General features: G+C 45.5%; 1 protein-coding gene across 1 annotated transcript in view; it reads left to right on the forward strand.

The window, feature by feature from the left end:
* CC2D2B (coiled-coil and C2 domain containing 2B) overlaps positions 1–26,250 on the forward strand; it is a 250,369-nt gene that overhangs the window by 186,742 nt on the left and 37,377 nt on the right. The window contains exon 12 of the mRNA XM_029609947.1: positions 18,282–18,450. Coding sequence (XP_029465807.1) covers positions 18,282–18,450 — 169 coding nt within the window. The remainder of the gene's footprint in view (positions 1–18,281; positions 18,451–26,250) is intronic.

Here is a 26,250-nt window from a genome sequence, read left to right on the forward strand (position 1 = left end):
TCACCATGGAGCGCTACAGAGGCATTATGACATTTTCCGTTTTATTCACCATTCCCTTTCTAATAATTCCCAACATTCTGTTTGCTTTTTTGATTGCCGCAGCACACTGAACTGACAATTTCAATGTGTTATCCACTATGATGCCTAGATCTCTTACTTGGGTAGTAGCACATAATATGGAACCTAACATTGTGTAACTATAGCATGAATTATTTTTCCCTATATGCATCACCTTGTGATGGTGCTCTACTAAACGACGGTATAGAAAAGTTTTTTTTTAAATTAAATTAAACCTTGCACTTATCCACGTTAAATTTCTTCTGCCATTTTGATGCCCAATTTTCCAGTCTCACAAGGTCTTCCTGCAATTTATCACAATCTGCTTGTGATTTAACTACTCTGAACAATTTTGTATCATCTGCAAATTTGATTACCTCACTCGTCGTATTTCTTTCCAGATCATTTATAAATATTTTGAAAAGTAAGGGTCCCAATACAGATCCCTGAGGCACTCCACTGCCCATTCCCTTCCACTGAGAAAATTGTCCATTTAATCCTACTCTCTGTTTCCTGTCTTTTAGCCAGTTTGTAATCCACAAAGGACATCGCCACCTATCCCATGACTTTTTACTTTTCCTAGAAGCCTCCCATGAGGAACTTTGTCAAACGCCTTCTGAAAATCCAAGTACACTACATCTACTGGTTCACCTTTATCCACATGTTTATTAACTCCTTCAAAAAAGTGAAGCAGATTTGTGAGGCAAGACTTGCCTTGGGTAAAGCCATGCTGACTTTGTTCTGTTAAACCATGTCTTTTTATATGTTATGTGATTTTGATATTTAGAACAATTTTCACTATTTTTCCTGGCACTGAAGTCAGGCTAACCGGTCTGTAGTTTCCCGGATCGCCCCTGGAGCCCTTTTTAAATATTGGGGTTACATTAGCTATCCTCCAGTCTTCAGGTACAATGGATGATTTTAATGATAGGTTACAAATTTTTACTAATAGGTCTGAAATTTCATTTTTTAGTTCCTTCAGAACTCTGTGGTGTATACCATCCAGTCCAGGTGATTTACTACTCTTCAGTTTGTCAATCAGGCCTACCACATCTTCTAGGTTCACCTTGATTTGGTTCAGTCCATCTGAATCATTACCCATGAAAACCTTCTCCGGTACGGGTACCTCCCCAACATCCTCTTCAGTAAACACCGACACGGTCCCATGTTTCGCCCAGGGCTGCATCGGGAGGGAACACACGTTTCACAAGTAAAGCTGAGTGCAGAAATTTTTAAGCTTGGCAGGGAGTGCTAAGCTTGGCAGGGAGTGCATTAGCAGGGAGCGTCCCCCGACACGGGATCGTGTCGGGGGACGCTCATAAGATGTTTGTACTGTAAGTCAGTGGAGTTGCCGTACTAAATAATAAAAAAACTTGACTTCCAAATCTGTCATTGAATCAGCCTGATTGGGACTCAATATAGGAGGTCTGCACTTTCATTGTGGATACTATTGGCTGAAGTGCAGCGGACGATCTGTTGTTCTCTTGGTAATTGAAGTCTCCCATTATTACCGCACTACCAATTTGGTTAGCTTCTGTAATTTCTCTTAGCATTTCACTGTCAGTCTCACCATCTTGACCAGGTGGACGGTAGTATACTCCTATCACTATAGTCTTCCCTGACACACAAGGGATTTCTACCCATAAAAATTCAATTGTGCATTTAGTCTCATGCAGGATGTTTATCCTGTTGGATTCTATGCCATCCTGGACATAAAGAGCCACACCATCTCCCGGGTGCTCCTCTCTTTCATTGCGATATAATTTGTACCCCAGTATAGCACTGTCCCATTGGTTGTCCTCCTTCCACCATGTCTCTGGGATGCCAATTAAGTCTATGTCATCATTCACTGCTATACATTCTAATTCTCCCATCTTACTTCTTATTCTTCTGGTATTAGCATACAAACATTTCAAGTTTTGTTTTTTGTTTGTATTTTCATTCTGCATTTTAATTGATAGGTGTTGTGACTGTCGCTGCCTGACGTCTCCTCTACGCCCTCCTTACCTCTTTGGCGACTCCCTCTTTGCTTGTTGGAAGTTTGGCTGCCGTGGCATCATCTAGCCATTCCCCTCCGGCGTCCCCGGACCGGCTGGATTCTGCACACCACCATGTTTCCCGGCAGCCTAAGGGCGCACGCTCGGTGTGGCCCCGACTCAAGTACCAGCAGTGGCGCGAACCTCAGGGGCATCCCCCTGAGGTGATGTCATCCTCACCGAATATTTAAGGTCTCAGAAATTGCTAATGAATCGAGTTAGCAAGGGTTTTCCTCCAGGTATCGGCGGATGGGATTCGCTCTCCGTATACCTTGCTACTCTGCCTCCTTGGACTTACCAGGGGTACCCGCTCCTTGGGGGCCTTGCTTTCTCTTTGCTTTTCAGATTGCATTCTGGAATCGGTACTCGCTCCTCGAGGCCCCTCGTTCCCGGACTTGCTACTGAATTCCACTTCTGCCTGGAAGTCTTCACTGCCTACAACACCACTGAGTTACCATCGCTCTCTCTCAGAGTGTTCCCTGGAACCAGGTACTCGGTCCTCGAGGGCCTACTTCATTCCAGCTCCTGGGCTGCTTCTAAAGAGACTATTGTGTGAGTGTTACCATCAAGATTCTGTTCCTGAACTCTGCATACTCTGCCTACTCACTATATTCAGTTTCTCTACAGCTCATTTATCCAGGATCGCTGTTCCAGTATCTGAGGGGCTACAGCCCAGCCGGGCACTTCCAGCTCACTACTGCCACCTCTGTTGGTTCCATATACATCTCAAACCTTTACTATATCCTCATGATTTTAGAACTGTGCTTCAATCACTCATCTTCTCATCCCTTGATTACTCAAACGCTATATTCATTGGACTCCCAAAATCCACACTAAAAGCCCTACAATTACTGCAAAATGCTGCAGCACGTGTTCTCACTGGCAAGAAGAAATTTGATCACATATCACCAACCCTGATGAATCTACATTGGCTACCCATCACCCAAAGAATCAAATACAAGACATTATCTATTCTTCATAATGAAATATACAAAGAGAACAACGCTCCCCTTGATTGCATGATTAAACTTCACAAACCACCACGATCAACAAGAATCTCAAACAAATTACAGCTAATCATTCCCCCCCTCTCAGATGCGAGACTATCTACCACCAGGAATCGAGCTTTCTCTATAGCCGGTCCAAAAGAATGGAACTCGTTACCAACATATTTAAGCTCAATAAGGGATACCAAATCCTTCAAAAAAGAACTTAAAACTTGGCTATTTAGACAAGCATTCACAATCTGAACTCTATATCCACTCTCAGCTCTTTGAATCTCACCCATGTAAGAACCCTAACCCTTTTCTCCTCTCCATCCTTCCAATCCACTTAAATTATTCCCTCCTCTTTTTCCACCCCTATTTTATCTTCTTCCCATTTTTACCTCGAACCCCCTCTTCCTTTAACTCACCCAACCCGTACTCTTATAATTTGATCTCTCACCCCTCCACAATACTAATATGATTGTTACTTCCACTTTATCTAATACCACTCATTATACTGCAGAAAACTCAATTATAAGATACTTTCTTTAATTATGTTTATTATATATTACTCTGCTTTAGCCGAGATGTTATTTATGATACTAATGTTTAATATGTTATAAAAAAATGTTTTCATGTATGAAGTTGTTCAGATGTAAACCGGAGTGAAGGCTCCCCGCTATACTTCGGTATATAAAAGAATCTAAATAAATAAATAAATAAATAAATAAATAAAATATACTGTTTAATAAAAGAACTAGTGTGTGTCTGTCTCCATCCTCTGATCCTAAGCAGTGGTCCCTCTCGGGATCTTTCCCCGGGGGCGTGGTCATCAGCCACCAGCCCAAGGATCCACACACAACTACCTCAAACACTAACAATAGGGATAAGTTAGAATTTTTTAGCTCAGGTGAGTTTTTAGTTACAGGCACTTGGACTACTTTTCTTATTATTGGAACCTCACTTTTGGGATGCCGTAATTCTAATGCATCATTCGTATCCTTTGAAGATACCTCTCTCCGAACCATGCGCTGCTGAGCGACTGTTGGCTTTCCCCTTCTGGAGGGGGTCGCAGCAGGCCACAGTGAAGGCCCAATGCGCCGTGCTAGGGCTGCCGCTCAACTGAGCAGGGTGTCCCAGGCATGCACACGTGCATTTTGTGCACATTTAAATGGCCTGCAGCGGGAAATCCTGTATGGCACCTGGAGATGACGTTACAGGCCTTCCACTATATAAGACCTGCTCTTCCCTGCCTCAGACTCCCTGGAATAGCTCTTTGCCACATCATTCCTGGTTCCTGATCCTGCTTTAGTTCCTATCCCTTGCCTTCATGTTCCTGTATCTTCGGAGTTCCTGCATCCCTGTCTCATGGTCCCTCATCTTCCTTTGGTGGCTTCCCGCTGTACTAATCCTGCCTTCCTTTCTTTGGATTGACTCCTCAACCTGACATTGGACCTCTCCTTGACCATCATGGATTTCTGTCTGCCTTGTGACCTCAGTTTGCTTCTCGTCTTTCTGAACGCTGCCTGCCCCAACCTCAGCCTTCTTCTTGTCTTGTTGTTTGCTACCGGGCCCAACTTCTGCTTGGACTGACCCTGTTTCCTTCTCACTGGCCAACCTTCACTTGTCCCATGGATTCATTCCTGCACAGAGGCCCGCGTCTAAATACAGCCAGCCCTGGCACCCAAGGGCTCAACCTAAGGGGAACATGGGCTGGTAGTGGTGAAGTTCCTGTTGGGCCTCTGCTCCAGCCAGCTCTGCCTGCCAATGATGAGGGCCTGCAGGGCTCCTCCCTGTGGGTAGCACCAAATGGAATATAAAAATCTAAATAAATAAATAAACTTCACTTTGGTCCAAGGGTCCATTCTGCAACACTGCCTTTTGGTTTGGGCACCATGCCCAGAACCTTTTTTAAGATTATGGTGGTGGTGGCAGCAGAGTTGAGAAAGGATGAGATTCTGGTTCACCCGTACTTAGATGATTGGCTGATTCGGCAATCTAGAAGAGAACCTTCAGATCTCATGCAAGGTGATTTCCTTGTTGCAAGAGCTACACTGAGTGGTGAATCTGACCAAGAGCAAACTACAGCCAACCCAGACCTTAGAGTATCTCAGTGTTTGGTTTGTCATGAAGCAGGGCAGGGTGTTCCTGCCGGAAGGCCATATTCAGAAACTGATGGCACAGGTGTATCTATTGATGAACACAATATGCCCAACAGTGTGGTCTTATCTACAGGTACTCGTATTGATGGCGGCAACCCTGGAGGTGGGGCTGTGGGCAAGAGTGCATATGCATCCCCTTCGGTGCACTCTGTTGGCTTGTTGGAGCCCACAGTCTCAGGACTATTCAATTCAGCTTCTCTTTCTGATGGAGACCTGCATACTACTGCAGCGGTGATTACAAGCAGATCATCTGAGAAAGGGGGATTCCCTAAGATCACTGGTCTGGCTAGTACTTATGATGAAATCAAGCATCAAGGGTTGGGGAGCTCACTGTCAGGAGTTTACAGTGCAAGGGCACTGGAGTACAGAAGAGTCTCTCTGGAGCTTCAATCGACTGAAAGCCCCTGCCATCCGCTTGCCACACTTGCGATTCGGTGACCGCTTGCAGGGTCGAGTGGTTCTGATAATGTTTGATTATATGATGATGGTGGCTTACATCAATCAGCAGGGAGAAACCAAGAACCAGCAAGTGTCGCAGGAAATAGCCCAACTTATGGAATGGGTGGAAGTGCATCTTCAGGAAATCTCAGCCTTGCTCTTTGCAGGAAAAGACTTTCTCAGCAGACAATCTGGATCCAGGAGCATGGGATTGACAAATGAGGCATTCCAGCTCATTGTGAATTGCTGGGGCCTTCCATTTCTGGACCTGCTAGCAACTTCTCATAATGTGAAGGTTCCTCGCTTCTTATTTATTTTATTTTATTTATTTAAGGTTTTTCTATACCGGCATTCATGAACTCGTTCACATCATGTCGGTTTACATAAAAAACAGGGGTGTGAAGAATACAACCAAGAACATAAATAAACGTGATGAAGAGATGCAGTTACAATTAACAGGGCTGATGAACTTGGATAGGAGGAAATAAAAAGAGATAGGTTAATTAAATACAAGAGTACAATATATATATGGAGTCCAAAATATACAGCTTCTGTGTAGAGAATTTATTGGTGGTGCGTGTTAGGTGGAGTTCGGGAAGGCTTGGGAATCGATGCCCTCATACAAGAGTGGCCAGAGGGAAAACTGCTGTATGCCTTTCCCCGTGGCCCATGTTGGGTAGAATGAATTGAAGGAACGAGAGACACAGGGGAATGGTGCTTCTGGAGGCAGCAGATTGGCCCAGGAGATCGTGTTATGCAGATTTGCGAAGACTCCTGATAGACTCTCCCCTTCCAGTTTCTGACTCTCAGGGATCTGCTATGGAAGGGGCCTGTTCTTCATGAAGATCTGACTCAATTTTTTCTTATGGTATGACCCTTGAAAGGGCTCGGTTGCTGAAGTGTGGATATTCTACTGCGGTGATAGCCACCTTGCTATGAGTGAGAAAGTTCACCACTTCCTTAGCCTATGTGGGGGTTTGATGAGTGTTTGAGGCTTGGCGTGAAGATTGAGTAGTTCTTCCTCATTCAGTTAAGATCTCACGCATTTTGGAATTTTTGCAGGATACATTGATTAAAAGGTTAGCTCTTAATTCATTAAAGGTACAGGTGGTGGCTCTTGCCTGTTCTGAGGTCAGGTGAATGGTAGCCCCTTGTCAGCTCATCCAGATGTGGACCGTTTCTTAAAAGGAGTGAAGCATCTTCATCCTCCCTTGCAGTTACTGCTGCCTTTGTAGGGTCTTTTGGATTTTTTGGTGGGCCCCACTTTTCAACTGATGTGTAGCCTCTTCTTGAGGTAACTGAACTTTAAAACGGTGCTTCTTGTGGCAATTTGTTCTGTGCATAGAGTATATGAAATGCAGGCCTTGTCTTGCCAGAAGCCCTTCTATGTGTGACTCCGGGGGTGATACAGCTGCGTATTGTTCCATCCTTTTTGCCAAAAGTGGTCTTGGGTTTTCACTCGAATCAATCAATTTCTCTGCCATCTCTGGACAGGAGAAGAGATACAGAGGAATATCGCCTATTATGGCCCTTGGATATCAAGAGGCATATCTTGAGGTATTTGGAGGTTTCTAAACCCTTCAGGAAGATGGATCGCCTGTTTGTTCTCCACAGGGGGAGAGTAATCAGGGTGAGCTGGTGTCGCGGGCTTCAGTAGCCCACTGGATTAAGGAAGTAGTCACAACCGCATATGTGGATGCTGAGCAGTCATGGCCTAGTCAGTTTAGGGCTCATTCCACTAGGGCTCAGGCAGTGTCATGAACAGAGATTAGTGTTATGGTTCTGGGGTGTGAACCCTTGGTTCAGCGAAGAATGAATATTCAGTCGCTGATTGGCGAAACCTCGACTAGGACTATCTTGAAGGTCTGGATGAAGACCCCTCCAGCAGGATGAGGTATAAAGCTGAGCTGGCGCCTCCAGCAGGTCGTGGGAAGTAAAGCTGAGCTGGCGCCTCCAGCAGGTCGTGGACTCAAAGGTGAATGTCCTCAGCAGGTCGGAGAAGGTAGAGCTGAGCTGGCGCCTCCAGCAGGTCGTGGACTCAAAGGTGAATGTCCTCAGCAGGTCGGAGAAGGTAGAGCTGAGCTGGCGCCTCCAGCAGGTCGTGGACTCAAAGGTGAATGTCCTCAGCAGGTCGGAGAAAGTGAAGTTGGGCTGGCGCCTCCAGCAGGTCGTGGACTCAAAGGTAGAATAGTTCAGGCAATGAGAGTTTAAAGGAAGTTCCAGAGCCAGTCCGGGGATCGGAAGCCAAAGTGTACCTCGCAGCCAGTCCAAAAGATCAGATGCCAAAGAGTACGCCAACGCCAGTCCAGAGGTCAGAAGCCAGAGAAGATGCCGCAGCCAGTCCAGGGGTCAGATGCCAGAGAATACGCCAAAGCCAATCCAGGAATCAGGAACCAGAGAATACGTCACAGCCAGTCCAGGGTTCAGGAGCCAGAGAGAAGACACCGCCAGTCAGAAGTCACAACCGAAGATCAGGAATCACCACAGGAACAAGCCAGGAGCCAAGATGAAGTCAAGGCAAGGTCTGAAGTGCAGGGCCTGCCTTAAATAGCTCCTTCCAGCTGGCACACCAGGGGAGAGCCAATCCCGCTGCAGGAGGCATCCAGCAGCCAATCAGAGGCAACGATGTTGGTCCCTGAAGGGAGGCGGAGCCAGCAACCCGGAAGAGGAGCCGAAACGCCGCGGCCATGTTGTGCTGCGGTCCGCGGCCCCGGACCCACGATTCAGCACCTCATCAGGGCAACTGCGGCTGTCTGCCGCGCTGGTAAGTGGCGCCCCTCGGGCGCGTCGCGTCGCGAGCGCGGCTCCTAACAATTAGTTTGTTGTCTCCGTCCAATTTGCCGAGCTATGACTTGGTCCTCCTTATACACCTTTTCCAGGCATTACCGCCTGGATGTGCAAGCCCGGGAGGACACAACCTTTGCACATGTGCTGTTGATTGGACCACGGACAGCCTCCCGCCCTGTTCGGGAGTAATTTTGGTACATCCCACTGGTTTTGGATCTACCTGTCTGTATGCTAAAAAAGGAGAAATTACTACTTACCTGATAATTTCCTTTTCTTTAATAAGAACAGGTGAATCCACCTTCCCACCCTTGGCTGTGGAATGGTTGTGCTCTTGTCCTCCTGCGTGGCTGCATGTTCCAGGGTTACTAGACTAGAGTTATTACACTCTGGGCTGGATTTTCAAAAGGTTACGCACCCTGGGCCTAATTTCCAAAGGCCCAGCGACGCACGTAAAGCCCTGGGAGCGGCCTGGGAGGGAACGGGGGAAGGCAGCGTGGCTCAGCGTGGGCTCGGCACATGCAAGGTGCACAATTGTGCGCATGTTATAAAATCGGGCCTACATGTGCACATAGAAGTGACGGCAGAAGAAGACCAACGGCCCATCCAGTCTGCCCAGCAAGCTACGCAGTTTATCCATTTCCCCCCCCCCCCCCTTTTTCTCCCTCCCACCCGTCTCTATTGGCTTCCAGCACCCTCCGGCCCCAATTCCCTTCCACCCCTCCACCAATGCAGAGAGCAGCGCCATCCTAGTGAACATCCAACTCAATCAGGGGTAGCAGCCGCCGCAACCAGCAGGCCACACCCCTGCCCCTTACCCACCCCTGTTTTGTTTGCTTGTTTGTTTGTTTGTTTGTTTTTTTTGAGATGGCAGCCCTCCTTCCTTCCGCTCTGTGAAGGTGGAACACCAACCACTGGCCACTGGCATCCCGCTCCGTGAATGCCACTGTGGCTACTGCCGCTCCGTGCAGTGTTTTGTTGCATGAAAGTGGAACACCAACTACTGGCCACTGGCATCCCGCTCCGTGAATGCCTCAGTGGCTACTGCCGTTCCGTGCAGTGTTTTGCTGCCTGAAGGTGGAACACCAACTACTGGCCACTGGCATCCCGCTCCGTGAATGCCTCAGTGGCTACTGCTGCTCCGTGCAGTGTTTGCTGCCTCCTCTCTATTTATGCCCACTAGACTTGATGGATCCAGTGTTTATCCCACGCCCCTTTGAAGTCCTTCACAGTTTTAGACTTCACCACTTCCTCCGGAAGGGCATTCCAGGCATCCACCACCCTCTCCGTGAAGAAATACTTCCTGACATTGGTTCTTAGTCTTCCTCCCTGGAGCCTCAGGGTTCTGCTGATTTTTTTCCTACTGAAAAGGTTTGTTGTTGTCTTTGGATCATTAAAGTTTTTCAAGTATCTGAAAGTCTGAATCATATCACCCCTGCTCCTCCTTTCCTCCAGGGTGTACATATTTAGATTCTTCAATCTCTCCTCGTACATCATCCGATGAAGATCCTCCACCTTCCTGGTCACCCTTCTCTGTACCGCTTCCATCTTGTCTTTGTCTCTTTGTAGATACGGTCTCCAGAACTGAACACAGTACTCCAGGTGAGGCCTCACCAAGGACCTGTACAAGGGGATAATCACTTCCCTTTTCTTACTCGATATTCCTCTCTCTATGCAGCCCAGCATTCTTCTGGCTTTTGCTATCGCCTTGTCGCATTGTTTCATAGACTTCATATCATTAGACACTATCACCCCAAGGTCCCTCTCCTGCTCCGTGCACATCAGCCTTTCCCCCCCCCCCATCAAATACAGTTCATTTGGATTTCCACTCCCCATATGCATGACTTTGCACTTCTTGGCATTGAATCTCAGCTGCCATATCTTCGACCACTCTTCCAGTTTCTTTAAATCCCGTCTCATCCTCTCTACTCCTTCCGGCGTGTCCACTCTGTTGCAGATCTTAGTGTCATCCGCAAAAAGACAAACCTTACCTTCTATCCCGTCCGCAATGTCGCTCACAAAGATATTGAACAGGACCGGTCCCAACACCGATCCTTGCGGTACACCACTTAAAACCGCTCTCTCTTCAGAGAAAGTACCATTTACCATCACACATTGTCTTCTGTCCGTCAACCAATTCTTCTGTCCGTCAACCAATTGACACCTTATCTGTCCTTATTAAAGAAAAGGAAATTATCAGGTAAGTAGTAATTTCTCCTTTAGTCCATTAGGATTGTAACCTCTGTTAACTTATTCTTCTTTTTAATTTTCTCCCTTTGAATCCCATTATTTTTTTTCTTTTCTTTATAAAAGGCATGTCCAGATGGCTTTGGAAACACTTGCCATATTGAGATTTGAAGGAGTTGCCTTCTCTGAGACATACCAAGCACTGCTTGTTGGCCAACAGGGGCTACCACAGTAGTGGCAGCCTTCTTCCTTCCTTCCCAATGTCCATGTGCATCATTTTTGCAGCCTGTTCATGACCCATCAACTCCAATGGTCGAAGAATCCAAACCCAGATTTTTTATGCTGTAATAGGGATGTGCATTAATTTGAAAAGAATGGGTAAAATGCAAGGAATGAGACCATTTTCATTTCATTTGTGGAACCACAAAATGAATGGAAAGTACCCAAGAATTTAAACAAAAATTTTAATTTTATTCTTTCATGTTTCCCATTCAAGTCCATTGCCTATTGAATAATACTGCAGTGAGACTGGTAACTATAGTTAGCATTCAAACTCAAAGAGAAGCTGAAGCAATGTTCCACAGCATAAAACAAATAGACAAAAAGGAACATCTTAAAAATGCTGATCATCCGACTTCAAATGACTTATTTATGTAAATATTCTAAGAGCTGGTATCATATAGTGGTTGAATTTCCATTAATCAAGCAAGTTTATATCTCATAATCATCTACCAGCAACTCCACTGCCACCTTAACTAACACATAATGTAACTCCCACCAGCATGCAGTTAATTGTCCTTTTTGAAAATATATTTTTTCTTAAATTAATGCAAATAAAATCTCTTAAAAATATTTTTGCTTATCTTCTGTTCTTTATGGAGCTGGCAATGTAGTTTTCGCCATTATTTTTTGCAGCCTTCAAATAATCCAAAATGTTCTTGTAATTATTGTGAATACTTGTTGGTCTCCAAAAACACCCAAAATTTCAATGTTTTGGCAAACATCATTGCCTACATTAGGGGCTTCTTGATATTTCCATTTGGGAAACCTCCTCATGGCATCAAAATGGCTGTGAGAAGATTTCCCGAATGCAATTACCGGAACATTTTGGATTACTTGAAGGCTGCATAAATAATTTAAGAAAATATTACGGTATATTCAAAAAGGACAATTATCTGCACATTGGTGGAAGTTACACTATTTGTTAGTTAAGGTAGCAGGTACATGTTTATACGATATAAACATGCCTGATGTTACAGTCCCGGGCCATGCCCCGGTCCCTCCACCTACCTCAGGGCCGGTCCGGCCCGCACAAACTCCTCTTAGGCCATCTAGGCCCAACCAGACTCCTGCCGTGGCTCTCCCTTTGCGAGGGAGACGCCGCCGACCCATCGCGCTTGGCCCCTCTCCCTAGGTGCGCGCGTGCGTGGGGGCTTGAACTTTAAAGGGGCCAGCACGGAGAAAGGGAGGGACAGCCCCCGGATGACATCAGATGCTGCAGGGTATTTAAACCCTGCAGCTTGGCCTAAACCTCGCCTTGCAACGAGGTTCACTCTTGGTAAGAGTCTCTAGTTGCTGTCCCTGGTTCCTGACTGTCTTCTGACTTCTGGCTTCCGACCCTGCTTTGTCCACTGACTCCAGCTTCAGCTTCCGCTCCTGGCTTTGACTTCGGCATCTGACTTCTGGCTTCCGACCCTGCTTTGTCCACTGACTCCGGCTTCAGCTTCCGCTCCTGGCTTTGACTTCAGCATCTTTCTTCTGGCTTCGAGCTTCAGTCCTTTCTTCCTCTTCAGGTATCCTGCACTTCACTTGCCTGGAACTTTCTCCTAAGTCCCAGTGGCTTGGGTCCTCACGGGCTCCTCCCAGGGGGACCACGGGCTTCCGAAGGCGAAGTCTCTTCTGATCCTTGGTCACAGAGGATCCGCCTAAGTCCAAAGGCCCGGATCCCTACAGGCTCCTCCTGGGGGGGGTCTCAGTGGTGAAGTCAACTCAGGAATGCCTCCCCATCGCCGCCTCCCGGCTGCCACGTCCACTGTGGGTTCCCCGCAGTGCAACACTGCCCGTCTCAGCCGGCCCAAGGGTCCACATTCCTAACACCTGATTAATGCCATTTCAACCACTATATGATACCAGCTCTTGGAATATTTATGTAAGAAAGTCACTTGAAGTTTATTTATTTATTTTATTTAAAATCAATTTCTTGACCTATCAATTTCTAGGCCTGATTGACAAACTGAAGAGTAGTAAATCACCTGGACTAGATAGTATACACCCCAGAGTTCTGAAGGAACTAAAAAATGAAATTTCAGACCTATTTGTAAAAATGTGTAACCTATCATTAAAATCATCCATTGTACCTGAAAACTGGAGGATAGCTAATGTAACCCCAATATTTAAAAAGGGCTCCAGGGGCGATCCGGGAAACTACAGACCGGTTAGCCTGACTTCAGTGCCAGGAAAAATAGTGGAAAGTGTTCTAAATATCAAAATCACAGAACATATAGAAAGACATGGTTTAAAGGAACAAAGTCAGCATGGCTTTACCCAAGGCAAGTCTTGCCTCACAAATCTGCTTCACTTTTTTGAAGGAGTTAATAAACATGTGGATAAAGGTGAACCGGTAGATGTAGTATACTTGGATTTTCAGAAGGCATTTGACAAAGTTCCTAATGAGATGCTTCTAGGAAAAGTAAAAAGTCATGGGATAGGTGGCGATGTCCTTTCATGGATTACAAACTGGCTAAAAGACAGGATACAGAGAGTAGGATTAAACGGACAATTTTCTCAGTGGAAGGGAGTGGGCAGTGGAGTGCCTCAGGGATCTGTATTGGGACTCTTACTTTTCAATATATTTATAAATGATCTGAAAAGAAATACGACGAGTGAGGTAATCATATTTGCAGATGATAGTGATACAAAATTGTTCAGAGTAGTTAAATCACAAGCAGATTGTGATAAATTGCAGGAAGACCTTGTGGGACTGGAAAATTGGGCATCGAAATGGCAGATGAAATTTAATGTGGATAAGTGCAAGGTGATGCATATAGGGAAAAATAACCCATGCTATAGTTACACAATGTTGGTTTCATGTTAAGTGTTACCACCCAAGAAAGAGATCTAGGCGTCATACTGGATAACACATCAGTGTGCTGCAGCAGTCAAAAAAGCAAACAGAATGTTGGGAATTATTAGAAAGGGAATGGTGAATAAAACGGAAAATGACATAATGCCTCTGTATCGCTCCATGGTGAGACCATACCTTGAATACTGTGTACAATTCTGGTCGCCACATCTAAAAAAAGATACAGTTGCGATGGAGAAGGTACAGAGAAGCGCGACCAAAATGATAAGGGGAATGGAACAGCTCCCTTATGAGGAAATACTAAAGAGGTTAGGACTTTTCAGCTTGGAGAAGAGATGGCTGAAGGGGGATATGATAGAGGTGTTTAAAATCATGAGAGGTCTAGAACGGGTAGATGTGAATCGGTTATGTACTCTTTCGGATAATAGAAAGACTAGGGGGCACTCCATGAAGTTAGCATGTGGCACATTTAAAACTAATCAGAGAAAGTTCTTTTTCACTCAACACACAATTAAACTCTGGAATTTGTTGCCAGAGGATGTGGTTAGTGCAGTTAGTGTAGCTGTGTTTAAAAAAGGATTGGATAAGTTCTTGGAGAAGTCCATTACCTGCTATTAATTAAGTTGACTTAGAAAATAGCCATTGCTATTACTAGCAACAGTAACATGGAATAGACTTAGTTTTTGGATACTTGCCAGGTTCTTATGGCTTGGATTGGCCACTGTTGGAAACAGGATGCTGGGCTTGATGGACCCTTGGTCTGACCCAGTATGGCATTTTCTTATGTTCTTATGTTCTTATGTGTGTGTGAGAGACATGGGCACTAAGGAAGAGGACCATAAGTATAGAGCTTAGCTTCTACTGCTGCTTCTGGTGTGTGCCACGGCCTGCAGGGAAGGGGAGTAGGAGAGATGCTGGAGGGGGTAAGTAAAGGTGGCTTTTTAAGTTTATTTTTCTGTCTGTGATGTGCATGTGTGACAGAGGTGCAGTATTTTGACTAGTGTGTAGTTTCTCTATAGGGATTTGTTGCAGTCTGGCTTGTTCCGTTTGCCCAGTAGGTGGTGTATTAGTGTTCTAGGGCCTGGTGTGTCACACACAGGCTCTTAAAGACAGATGTGCAAGCGAGAGAGCTTGTGTGTGTGAGAGAGAAGGAGTGTGTGTGAGAGCACTGACATGTATATGAGAAAGGGAATATGTAAAATAATGAATGTGTTAGAATGTGTGTGTGAATGAGAGAGCGAAGAAATAGTTTGTGTGGCCCTACCTCCCCAATCTATGATAATCTCAGGGTGAGTGGAAAATAAAAGATCCCAGTTATGGAGAGAAGGAAATTTTTTAATCATTATTTTTAATTATTGGGTGTAATTTGATGTTTCTAGTATTTAGAAACATTTTATTGGGTTTTTTGGGAAATATTAGAACATTTTTTAATTATTGGATATTTTATTCATCAGATGTTTTAAAATATTGTATTGATGTTTTGGAAATATTAGAACAAATTTATGCAATTTTTTTAAATTACTGGATGTTCATCTGTTATGCTCAGGCTTGTGAACCCTTGGGCCAACGGGGGGATGGAATACCTTAGGAGGAAGATCCGAAGGTTCTCCCATCGGGTGGCGAGGCAGGAGCAGAAGATGTGACCAGCTGACCTTCGGCACTGAAGACTGAGGCGACTGTGGAGGCAGACGAGGAGTCGAGACGTTTGAAGAGAAGAAGTGTGTCTTCGCCACTGGAAGCCCACGGTCCCCCCAGGAGGAGCCCGAAGGGACCCGGACCGCTGGGACTTAGGTGAACTTTGAGAGGCCGAGTGTTCGGTGCAAGGGCTGACTTGAGCTTCACCCCTGGAAGCCTGCGGTTCCCCCCGGGAGGAGCCCATAGGGACCTGGGCCTCTGGGACTTAGGCGGGCCCTTGGAGACAACGGTCAAGAAGAGTCTGAGGTCAAGTGCCAGAGGGTCGTCACTCACCAGTCCAAGGTCACACACCGAGGGATCACCACTTGCCAGTCCGAAGTCACACACCAGAGAATCACCGCTTGCCAATCCAAAGTCAATACCAGGAATCACCGCTGGCCAATCCGAAGTCAATACCAGGAATCACCACTAGCCGATCTGAAGTCAGGAACCAGGAACACCAGACGAAACAGGAACAAGGATCCAAAGCACAAGAACTCACCAAAGCAAGCAGACTTGACTAACCAAGGAAGTTGCCAAGTCAAGGAATGAGCAGAGGAAGCCGCCCTTTATACTTCCCCTGCTCTGGCTGATAGAGAACAGCTGAAGCTAGTTAAAGGGATCAGGTCCCTTTAAATCTGTCAAGGAGGCGCGGCCTCGCGCCTAAAGATGGTGGCGGCCATCTTGGATTTCCTCCGCGGAGGAAATCGCTGCTGGACGCCGCGAGGGGGGAGCAGGGACGGCTTCCCCTGCGGCGAGCAGCACAGGGACCCGTGCCGGAGCGACGGGCCTCGAGTCAGGGCCTTCACCCGGGACTCCCGCAGTGGTTCGCCATTGCGGGCAAGGTAGGGGACCGCGGTCATGGCCTACCATGGCCGTGGAACACAACACATCGACTGTGTTAACATTTATTTATCATGGTTTTAATTTTATGAATGATGTTTTATATCTTTTGCTTGATTTTTTGTGAGGAATAATAATAGTCAGGCTTCTGGTTTCCAGAACAGTTTTTGGTGGCACATTTCTATTTTATATTTGGTGAGGGTTTGTCTAAATTTTAGTGGTCCAATTCTTGTATAACAAATTTTTGCATGAAAATTATGATACTTATCACTTGCTTTTATGGCATTATGGTCCTTTCTTTCTATTTTAAACAGAAGTTTGCTCTTTATTAATTTCATTTGAATGCAGAAAAATAGTTTTGAATGTTCTTGCAGAAATTTTTTTTTTTCATTCACATATTTTATTGAAACTGATGTTAGTAGATTAGGAGATTATTTTAAAGGATGGCTTTAGCTAATTGTCCCTCTAAGGATCGGGTTACTATAAGCATAAAATTGATAGACTTTTTGCATGAAATAAAGTTGTGCTCACAAGATAATGTAGGAGGATGGACTGTGTTCTAGAGCACAGGCAGCAGCAACTTTTCTGGTGCAACATCAACTTCAGCAGTCACCTTACACCACTGCTTGAAGGAGTTGGAAGTTGATAGCATCTCCAGCTGCACTGAACAGTGTTCACAGAGGGAGTCTGTATGTAGTGGGTCTGGTTGCATTGGGAGTGAATGAGGCAATTCGTGGGACCGAGCCATTCTATACGCTTACAGAGTTGTGTGAAATTTTGCCTTTGGGTTCCTCCTAACGCAGTTTGCACAAAACATGGCCCATGCCGAAGCATAACAAAATGAAACATAGAAACATAGAAATGACAGCAGAAGAAGACCAATCGGTCCATCCAGTCTGCCCAGCAAGCTTCACACTTATTTTTTCTCATACTTATCTGTTTCTCTTGGCTCTTAGTAACCTTATGTTCTAATTCCCTTTTCACCCCCACTATTAATGTAGAGAGCAGTGATGGAGCTGCTTCCAAGTGAAATATTAAGTTTGATTAGTTGGGTAAGCGGCAGCATAGCTCTCTGCCATGAAGCAGAGGGCAATGCTGGATATGTGTGAAGTATTAGTTTTTCTTTTCCCCTGTCATTGAAGCAGGGAGCTATGCTGGATATGCATTGAAAGTGAAGTATGCCTTGAAAGTCACATTAACTATCATCAAATATTGAAAAGCCTAATAATTAGTAATACCTATAGCCCATGAACCCATCCCTGTTTTTTTTCTTTTTTGTTTTTTTTTTAATTGGGAGATGACAGCCCTCCATCCTTCCGCTCCGTGAAGGTGGTCACCTACCACTGGCCACTGGCATCCCGCTCCGTGAATGCCTCTGTGGCTACTGCCGCTCCGTGCAGTGTTTTACTACCTGCTCTTTATATGCGTCCTCTAGACCTGATGGATCCCATCCCTGTTTTTTTTTTTTTTATTATTTAATTGGGAGATGACAGCCCTCCATCCTTCCGCTCCGTGAAGGTGGAACACCTACCACTGGCCACTGGCATCCTGCTCCGTGAATGCCTAAATGGCTCTCCTTTAAGAATGCCTAAATGGCTCTCCTTTAAGAAATAATAAATGTTCCACAAATTTGGAAGAACCTTTGGACAATGTGATCTACCAGTCCTCTTTACTATCTACATATCTCAGATACCTACATGACTTTGTTTTATAGCACTGAGGGTGCACTAGTATTATAAATACATTTATCCAAAGCACAGTGCTATGATCAGACGCATGGAGCCAGCCCCCAACTTAATTTTTTTTATATTGCTATGGTACCTTTACTTAGACGTTGAAACGTTTTTTTCTGTTTTTTCCTATCATTTGTAATTTTTCAGATTTCTGCATATAATTATCTGTTATCTCTGCTATTTAATATTTAGGTTACGCAGTAATGGCATAGTAATATTTCTCATTTAACAAAGTTCCATCTGTTTTACTGCTGTAAGCATAGGTAAAGTGAAATATTTTTGTTTTTACTTTAAAACAGGGTTGAAAGAAGCTTAAAAAATAAGATTATGGAATGGAGATCCAAACACCCAACTCGCTGGAACCGGCAGTGGAGTGCTGTCTTTAAAAAAATTCTTCCAAATCTAGAAATCAATTACAGCAATACTCTCTCCAAAAAGGATTTAAAAGATTTATTTAGAGAGTATAGGGTTAGTATTTAGACTTTGTTATGGAAAACCTTGCCAGCAGTGAACCTGATGAGACAATGGGACACCAAATTTACCCCTAGATTCATCATTCAGCTATGAATGATGAGTCGCGAAAAAAAGGGGCAGGAGGGTGATAGTGGGCAGCCGGCCGCATCGCAGCAGTGCGGTTTCTCTCGCTGCTATGCGACCAAGCCGCACACTATCACCCCATAGCGCCACAGGAAAAGGTGGTGTTATTTCCCACGGTGGTGCCGGCGATAATGTGGAAAACATTATCGCCGGCAGTGCTGGCAGGCCATAACCCCACCCAAATCCCACCCCTTCCCCTAATTAGCATGGCATCGCCACAATGAGGCCGTTATCGCATGCAGTAGAGCTTTGTCTCATGCAATAAGGCCCTAACACACATGATAACGGCCCATCGCAGAATAAAGAATGACCCTGTAAAACAGTAGTCTCTCTTTTAGAATTAGAGAAGGCAATTATGAAAGAATTCATGGAACTGCAAGCTCATTTTAAAAGGGAAACTTCTCGCAAAATTTCTCTTTGAAAATTTGGCCAGTGCACACAACACGAATGCAAAGTACCCATGCACTTTGCACCTGCATTGAAGCAAGCACAATGTTTCCACTGAAAATTACATGCAGTGATATAATTATGCAATCTCCACATATAATTTCTCTCCCATGATCTGTCCATTATTTTCAGAGGGTAAAATACGTGGGTTTTGAAAGCACATACACTTTTGCCTGCTGGGATGGAAATGGAGGAAATAATCAGACACTGATTTTACATGACTAAACATTGGTTTATCTACATAAATCACTTTGATTATTACCCCCTTAGTGACCACTTGGCTTCAGGTTATATGAAATAGATGAGCTTGTCCTGGCTTTTCATATCTTCTTTCAAAGTTTTCCATTCTGGTAAACTTCCAGAATCCTTTGAAGCAGGAAAGTAAAAATGGGGGATGAGCCTCCTGTTATTTGTCATCTGGAATCAGTGGTCATCATATTTATGGCAAACTCCTTTTCAACAAAACTTGGGGAAAACAAACCAAAGCCTTGGCCTCTCAATAGTTCTTGTCTAGTATTTGTTATAGCAGTCACACTTTAGTAAAATAATTTTTTTATGGTAGAATATTTGGAGAACAGGCAAATTATATTACAGAGGGACTGTTGTGTAAGCATGTGGAAAAAATGCACAAATATCTTTGCATTATATTAATTGCATATTTCAGCATTTTGATCTTACGTGAGATAATTTGCAGTAATACATGGCTTCTCAAACCTGCTCTGGTTAGTCAGGTGTTTAAGATACTCATCATGAATATGCATGAAATAAATGTGCATGCAATGGAGACCCATTAAGGGTAATATTCAGTCACTGGCTGGATTGCAGAATTAGATAAACTTATCTGGCTAACTTTGAAGGGATATTCATTGGTGCAGCTGCTCTTCGTCACAACTACAATTAGCTGGATAAGTTATCTGGCTAACTTAACTCCATCCTGAAATATCCCCAGAATGCCCCATGTAATCTAGCTAAAATTAGGCAGATAAAGAGTTATCTGGCTAAACTTTAGCTCAAACAGTGGGAGAAATATTTAAACATCAGCATTTAGCCAGATAACTCACAAGTTAGCCTGTTAAATGCAGCTGAATACTGACCCCATTATGTATACATTTATCTCATGCATATTTATTGTGAATATTCTGACAATCCAATTGGCTGTGGGGTCACCAGGACAAGTTTGGGATGCCCTGTGTTATGGCTCCGGTCCAGGCGGAGAGTAGGAGACACCACCCTCGGAGTGGCGCGGCATGGCAAGGAGAGGCTGGAGCAAGGCTTGGACAGTCTGGTGAGGCTAGAGCAAGGCTTGGACAGGAACAGAGTGCAGATAAGGCTAGATTAAGGCTTGGACTGGAATAGAGTGCAGGTAAGGCTGGAACCAAGGTTGGACTGGAACAGCATGCAGGTAAGTCTGGAACTGAGGCTTAGACAGGAACAGTATGCAGGTAAGACTGGAACTGAGTTTTAGACAGAAGCAACGTGCAGGTAAGTCTGGAACTGAGGCTTAGACAGGAACAGTGTGCAGGTAAGACTGGAACTGAGTTTTAGACAGAAGCAACGTGCAGGTAAGTCTGGAACTGAGGCTTAAACAGGAACAGCATGCAGGTAAGACTGGAACTGAGTCTTAGACAGGACCAGTATTCAGGTAAGACTGGAATTGAGGCTTAGACAGGAACAGCTTGCAGTTAAGACTGGAAATGAGGCTTAGACGGGACCAGCATGAAGGTAAGACTGGAACTGAGGCTTAGGCAGGAACAGCATGCAGCTAAGACTGGACACAACAGGACAAGACCAGGATAAGGCAGAAAATAGAACATACAGGCCCAAAGGTAGCAATACAGGAAGGCCCGGAGGGGCAAGGCAAGGAGAAGCTTAGATAGGCCATAGAGCAAGGCAAGGCCTATATAGGCCAGAGGTCAGGGGAAGAGGTAAGAAGGCCCAAAGGAGACAAGGCAAGGCAGGGATCAGAAGGTCCAGGGGCCACAAGGCAAGGCTGAGGTCTGAAGGCCCGGAGGCCAAGAGGAGAGGCAAAGCAAGGTAATTATGAGGTCAAAAGGCCCAGAGGTCGCGAAACAAGCAAGGCAAGGCTAAGGTCAGAAGGCCCTGAGACCATGAAGCAAAACAAGGATAGGTCTGGGGAGGCCACAAGGCAAGAGTGACTCGATGAAGAAGCATCTTGGGTTTGGTAAGGCCGGGTTATGTAGGGTTGGTATCTGGGTGTAAGGCAGGCAGGAAGGAGGAGCTTGGCAGGACAGTTGGATGCTTCCTGGAGGCTGGGAGGCTATAAGACAGGCTAAGTCATGAGACAAGGGATAATATAGTGAGAACAGTTCAGAACAGGCTCAACATAGGCTTCTACTGGTAGGGAGGTGTCCTAGTCAGGATATGGTGAGCCTGCATAGCAACTGAAATTGTAACACCCTGCAGTAAGGGTATATCATTTTTCTTTTCTGAGTACCTAACTCTAATTAGGGTGCATAATAGTAAAGCGCAGCAAGTAAATTACATGTCAGATATTAGCAATCATAGATCCAGCAGACTATCTCAATTTAGCGGGTATCCAAAAATCAATGAAGAAAAAAGTATGAACTCTATCAGCAAAATCTGAAAAACTATGAGATGATAAGGTATATTTAAATTGGGCAGACAGTATAAAAACCAATATAGACCTCATCAGCCACATTAATCGACAAGTGAGATGCCAGTGAAAATGTTCATATGCAGAATATCTGAAAGAGGATGTATGGAAATCGTTATGTATATACATATGAGAAAGTCAATACATTCCAGAAAGCAATAGACAATTTCTGAAAAGTCTGATTTACACTTTCAGTTTTCTAACCTCTATTTTATACATACTGCAAAAACATACATGATTCATGAGCTAATTTTTGTTGTGATTTTTAAAGAACAAAATTATTCACCACATAATGGGACAAATTTTAAAAGCAGTGCTCATGCTAAAAAGTCCATATACAGGAGTATATGGGCCCCTTGTGAGCAATATGGATTTTTAAAACCACTAATTATGTGCATATATGCGCGTGAGCAAGCTAAAAAGAAAGGAGGCCGCAGCATGTGGCTGCTTGTTAGCCACATATATTTCCTGCTGCTCCTGATGGGGAACAAGTCTGCAGAAATCACGTTTTAGGCCTAACTCGACAGAGTGAGAGGTCCGGGTCATCTGGGGGGAGTGCAGGATGAAGAACTAGAGGGGTTTGAATGACTTTTAGATTGACTGGGCAAACTGGTGGAATAATTGGAAAAACTGGGAATGCCCTTCACTCGAGGATGATTTAAAATCCATTTACCTACATGCACTAAAGCTGACAAAGTCCTAAGGAAGATATGCGAAGTATGTTTGCTCTAGTAACCACTTAATATTAGGAGCATACTTGCGTGCGGTAAGTGTATTTTAAATCATACATGCTCAAATACACGCATGATTTTAAAATCCAGTGTATTTAAATTTCTCACAGGACAAGCAGGATGGTAGTCCTCACATGTCGGTGACATCACAGGATGGAGCCCAATCACGGAACACTTTTGTGAAAGTTTCTAGAACTTTGACCGGCACCTACTGGGCATGCCCAGCATGGCACTAACCTTGCAACTAGCAGGGGTCCCCCTTCAGTCTTCTTTTTTCCGTGCAGCAATAGCCACACGGTTAAGGAGCTCTGCAGAGATTCCTGACAGGAATTTTCTTCACGGAATTACTGAAAACTTTCTTACCCCACAGGGGTCCCTCCTTCAACTTTTTCAAGCCGCAGTACTCCAGTAAGTTTTTTATCCGTTTTCGGTCGATTCCCATCGAGTTTGGCCCTCGCAGCCTACTGGCCGTCGACCGTACCGCGGCTCAAATTTTTCAAGGCCATGGCGTCGGGGTTCTGTCGGTGCCCGGATTGTAACTACACCATGTCCATAACAGACCCTCATAAGGTCTGTGTAATGTGTCTTGGATATGAGCACGATGTGCTGACCTGCACCAAATGTGTCCTAATGACATCAAAAGGTCACAAGGCCAGAATGGAGAAGATGGAACTTCTCTTCCGTGCTCAAACCCCGACGCCGTCTATTGCATGGATTTCATCGGAACCGGCACCGTCCACTTCGCGCCAGTATCGACCACCGGCCGGTGATCATCTGGCATCGACGACTTCTCGGCCTTCAACTCCCTCTACTCCCCCTCAGGACCGAGGGGATCGTAGAGAGAGACATCGCCATTGACATCGGAAGTCTCGGAACATTGAGGGAGCGAAATCATCGACCTCGCCATCATCCGAGCCGCTGTCAAAGAAACCCCGTCCACAAAAGGCACCGACCTTTTCTGCGACTGGGTCACCGAGGCAACCTCACCCGGACAGGTATCAGAAGCCGCGACTCCGCCTTTAACGGTGGTCCCTCCGGCTATGCCTCTGCCTCCTTCTCCCCTTCCGGAGCCAGGGCTGATTGCTCCAGGTCTCCATGAAGAACTGGATTGGATGGTTCAGGAGGCCATCGACAAAGCGATGCATCAACTCCAAGTTCCTCCAGCACCGACACCAGTGCCGATTGTGGAGCCGACCACCGACCCGATTCCGGCAGCGTTGGCACCGCTGCTCTCTAGGATGGAAGCGCTTATTGCCGCTTTTCCACCAATGGATCCCGGGTCACCGATGGCTCCAGGGCCCTCTCCACTTACTTTGTCATCGGGAGGAGAAACACTGTTCTGTATCCCTCCATCGGGAGTCTTACCAATGCCTCAGCCATTGATGCCGATGCGTCCAACGCCACCGATCCATCCATCGATGCCCTTGATGCCTGCACCGGTGCCTTCAATGCCTTCATTGGTGCCTCCAGTTCTTCCTTCGATTCCTTAAGAGCCTAGACCTGGACCTTCAGGAATTCCACCGCCCCGTCCCCCTCTGGTTCCTAGATGGGCAGGTGCTGATCTCGACGATACCTGGACTGATGATTCTTCACCAGACACCGATGACTTGCCTTCACCACCTTCTCCTACTGAAAGCAGGAAGTGTTCTCCTCCAGAGGACTTTTCCTTCATACATTTTGTGAAGGAGATGTCTTAATTGGTTCCCTTCCAATTACAGACCAAACAAGATGACAGGCATCAAATGATGGAGCTGTTGCAATTCTTGGATGCTCCCAAGGAAATAACCTCCATCCCTATTCACCAGGTTCTTCTGGATCTCCTCAAAAAGAACTGGGAACACCCTGGCTCCATTGCTCCAGTCAACAGGAAGGCTGACACCACTTATTTGGTACAGTCAGCCCCAGGTTTTCAAAAACCTCAGTTGGATCACCATTCTGTTGTTGTAGAATCGGCCCAAAAGAGGGCAAGGAGATCAAAACCTCACTCTTCCTTTCCCCCAGGCAAGAAGCAGAAATTTCTAGATGCCATTGGTCGCCGTGTCTTCCAGGGCTCAATGCTCATCTCCTGAATCGCCTCTTATCAGCTCTATATGACCCAATACAACAGGGTCTTATTTAAGCAGATGCAATAATTGACAGACTCCCTGCCTCAACAGTTCCAAAAACAACTTCAAACCCTAGTGAACAAGGGCTTTCAGGCAGGCAAGCATGAGATAAGATCATCTTACGATATCTTTGACACTACTACCAGGGTATCTGCAGCTGCTATTTCAGCAAGAAGATGGGCCTGGCTCAAGTCTTCGGACCTTCGCCCTGAAGTACAGGGCATATTATCCGACCTGCCCTGTGTAGGAGACAATCTGTTCGGTGAGCAGATTCAACGGATGGTGGCAGAACTCAAGGACCATCTTGAAACCCTGAGACAGCTCTCTCTGATTCCTTCTGAGTATTCCTCAAAACAACCTCTCCAAAAGGACACTAAGAAGTCATTCTTCCGTCCGAAGAAATCCTACCCGCCACCGTCTAGAACTCATTCTACGAGACCTTTCCAAAAAACCCAGTCTCATCAACTATGAAAACAAAAGCCTCAAGCAGTTCCTCAGCCAGGCCCTGCTTCCGGTTTTTGACTCCTGCATAGAGAGCAGCAGCCAGCTTCCACTGCCTCAGATACCAGTGGGAGGTCGATTGTGCCATTTCAACAACAGGTGGCACTCAATCACCTCAGACCAGTGGGTCCTGGCGATAATCGCTCAAGGTTATCATTTTATTTATTTATTTTTATTTATTTATTAACTTTTATTTACCGACATTCGTGAAGCACATCATGCCGGTTTACAAAGAACTCAGGCGGGAAATACAATGAAACAATATAACAATATAACAATATAACAATAACACATTAATAACAGAACCAAAAATCTGAATACAACGAGAACCAAAGGATCAATGATAACGGGGGGAGGAAGGGGGAGGGAGCAATGGAGGAGGATAGGCAGGGGGCAGGTTATGGGGAGGGAGGGAGGGTATTCACTAGGATATAGTTTATTTAAGGGGAAACTGGAGGTGCAAAAGAGAGAGAGGTGTACTCGGGGAGATGATAACGGCCAGGAGGCCCAAGGATCTAGGGATGGCTAGGGGGGGGGAGAGGGGGTGGGGATGGGTCGGGCGAAGGGGGGGTAGGGGTAAGTGACAAGGGCAGGGGGGGCTGGGAGGTGTGGGAGCGGGTGGAGAAAAGTCGGGCGGGTGGATCTGGGGGAGAAATTAAGTTTGGTTAGAGTCAGGGTAGGCCTGTCGGAAAAGCCATGTCATGACTCCTTTCTTGAACATGTGGAGGGATGTCTCTTGGCGTAGGAAGGTGGGGAGGGAGTTCCAGAGGGTGGGGCCGGCGATGGAGAAAGCTCTTCCTCTGGTATAAGTTGAATGTGCTGATTTGAGGGACGGGGTGTAGAGAATGCCTGTCTGGGATGTTCTTGTAGGGCGGTCAGAAGTGCGGAAACGTGGCATTTCATCGAGCCAGGTGTGATTGTATTTATGAAGGGAGTTGTGAAGGATGGTGAGAGTTTTGTATTGCGAGCGGAAGGAAATGGGCAGCCAATGTAGGTCTTTTAGTATGGGGGTGATGTGGTCCCTTTTACGCGTACCGGTTATGATTCTCGCCATGGAATTTTGAAGAATCTGAAGGGGTTTGATGGTGGTGGCTGGGAGTCCTAGTAGCAGGGAGTTACAATAATCTAGTTTCGTGAGCATAGTGGTCTGTATGACTGTGCGGAAATCGTGTGTGTGGAGGAGGGGTTTGAGTTTTTTTAGGATGTTTAGCTTATAGAAACCTCCCTTTAGGAGAGCTTTGATGTGGGGTTT

The sequence above is a fragment of the Rhinatrema bivittatum genome, chromosome 7, assembly GCF_901001135.1.
Source record: "Rhinatrema bivittatum chromosome 7, aRhiBiv1.1, whole genome shotgun sequence".
Lineage (NCBI taxonomy): Eukaryota > Metazoa > Chordata > Amphibia > Gymnophiona > Rhinatrematidae > Rhinatrema > Rhinatrema bivittatum.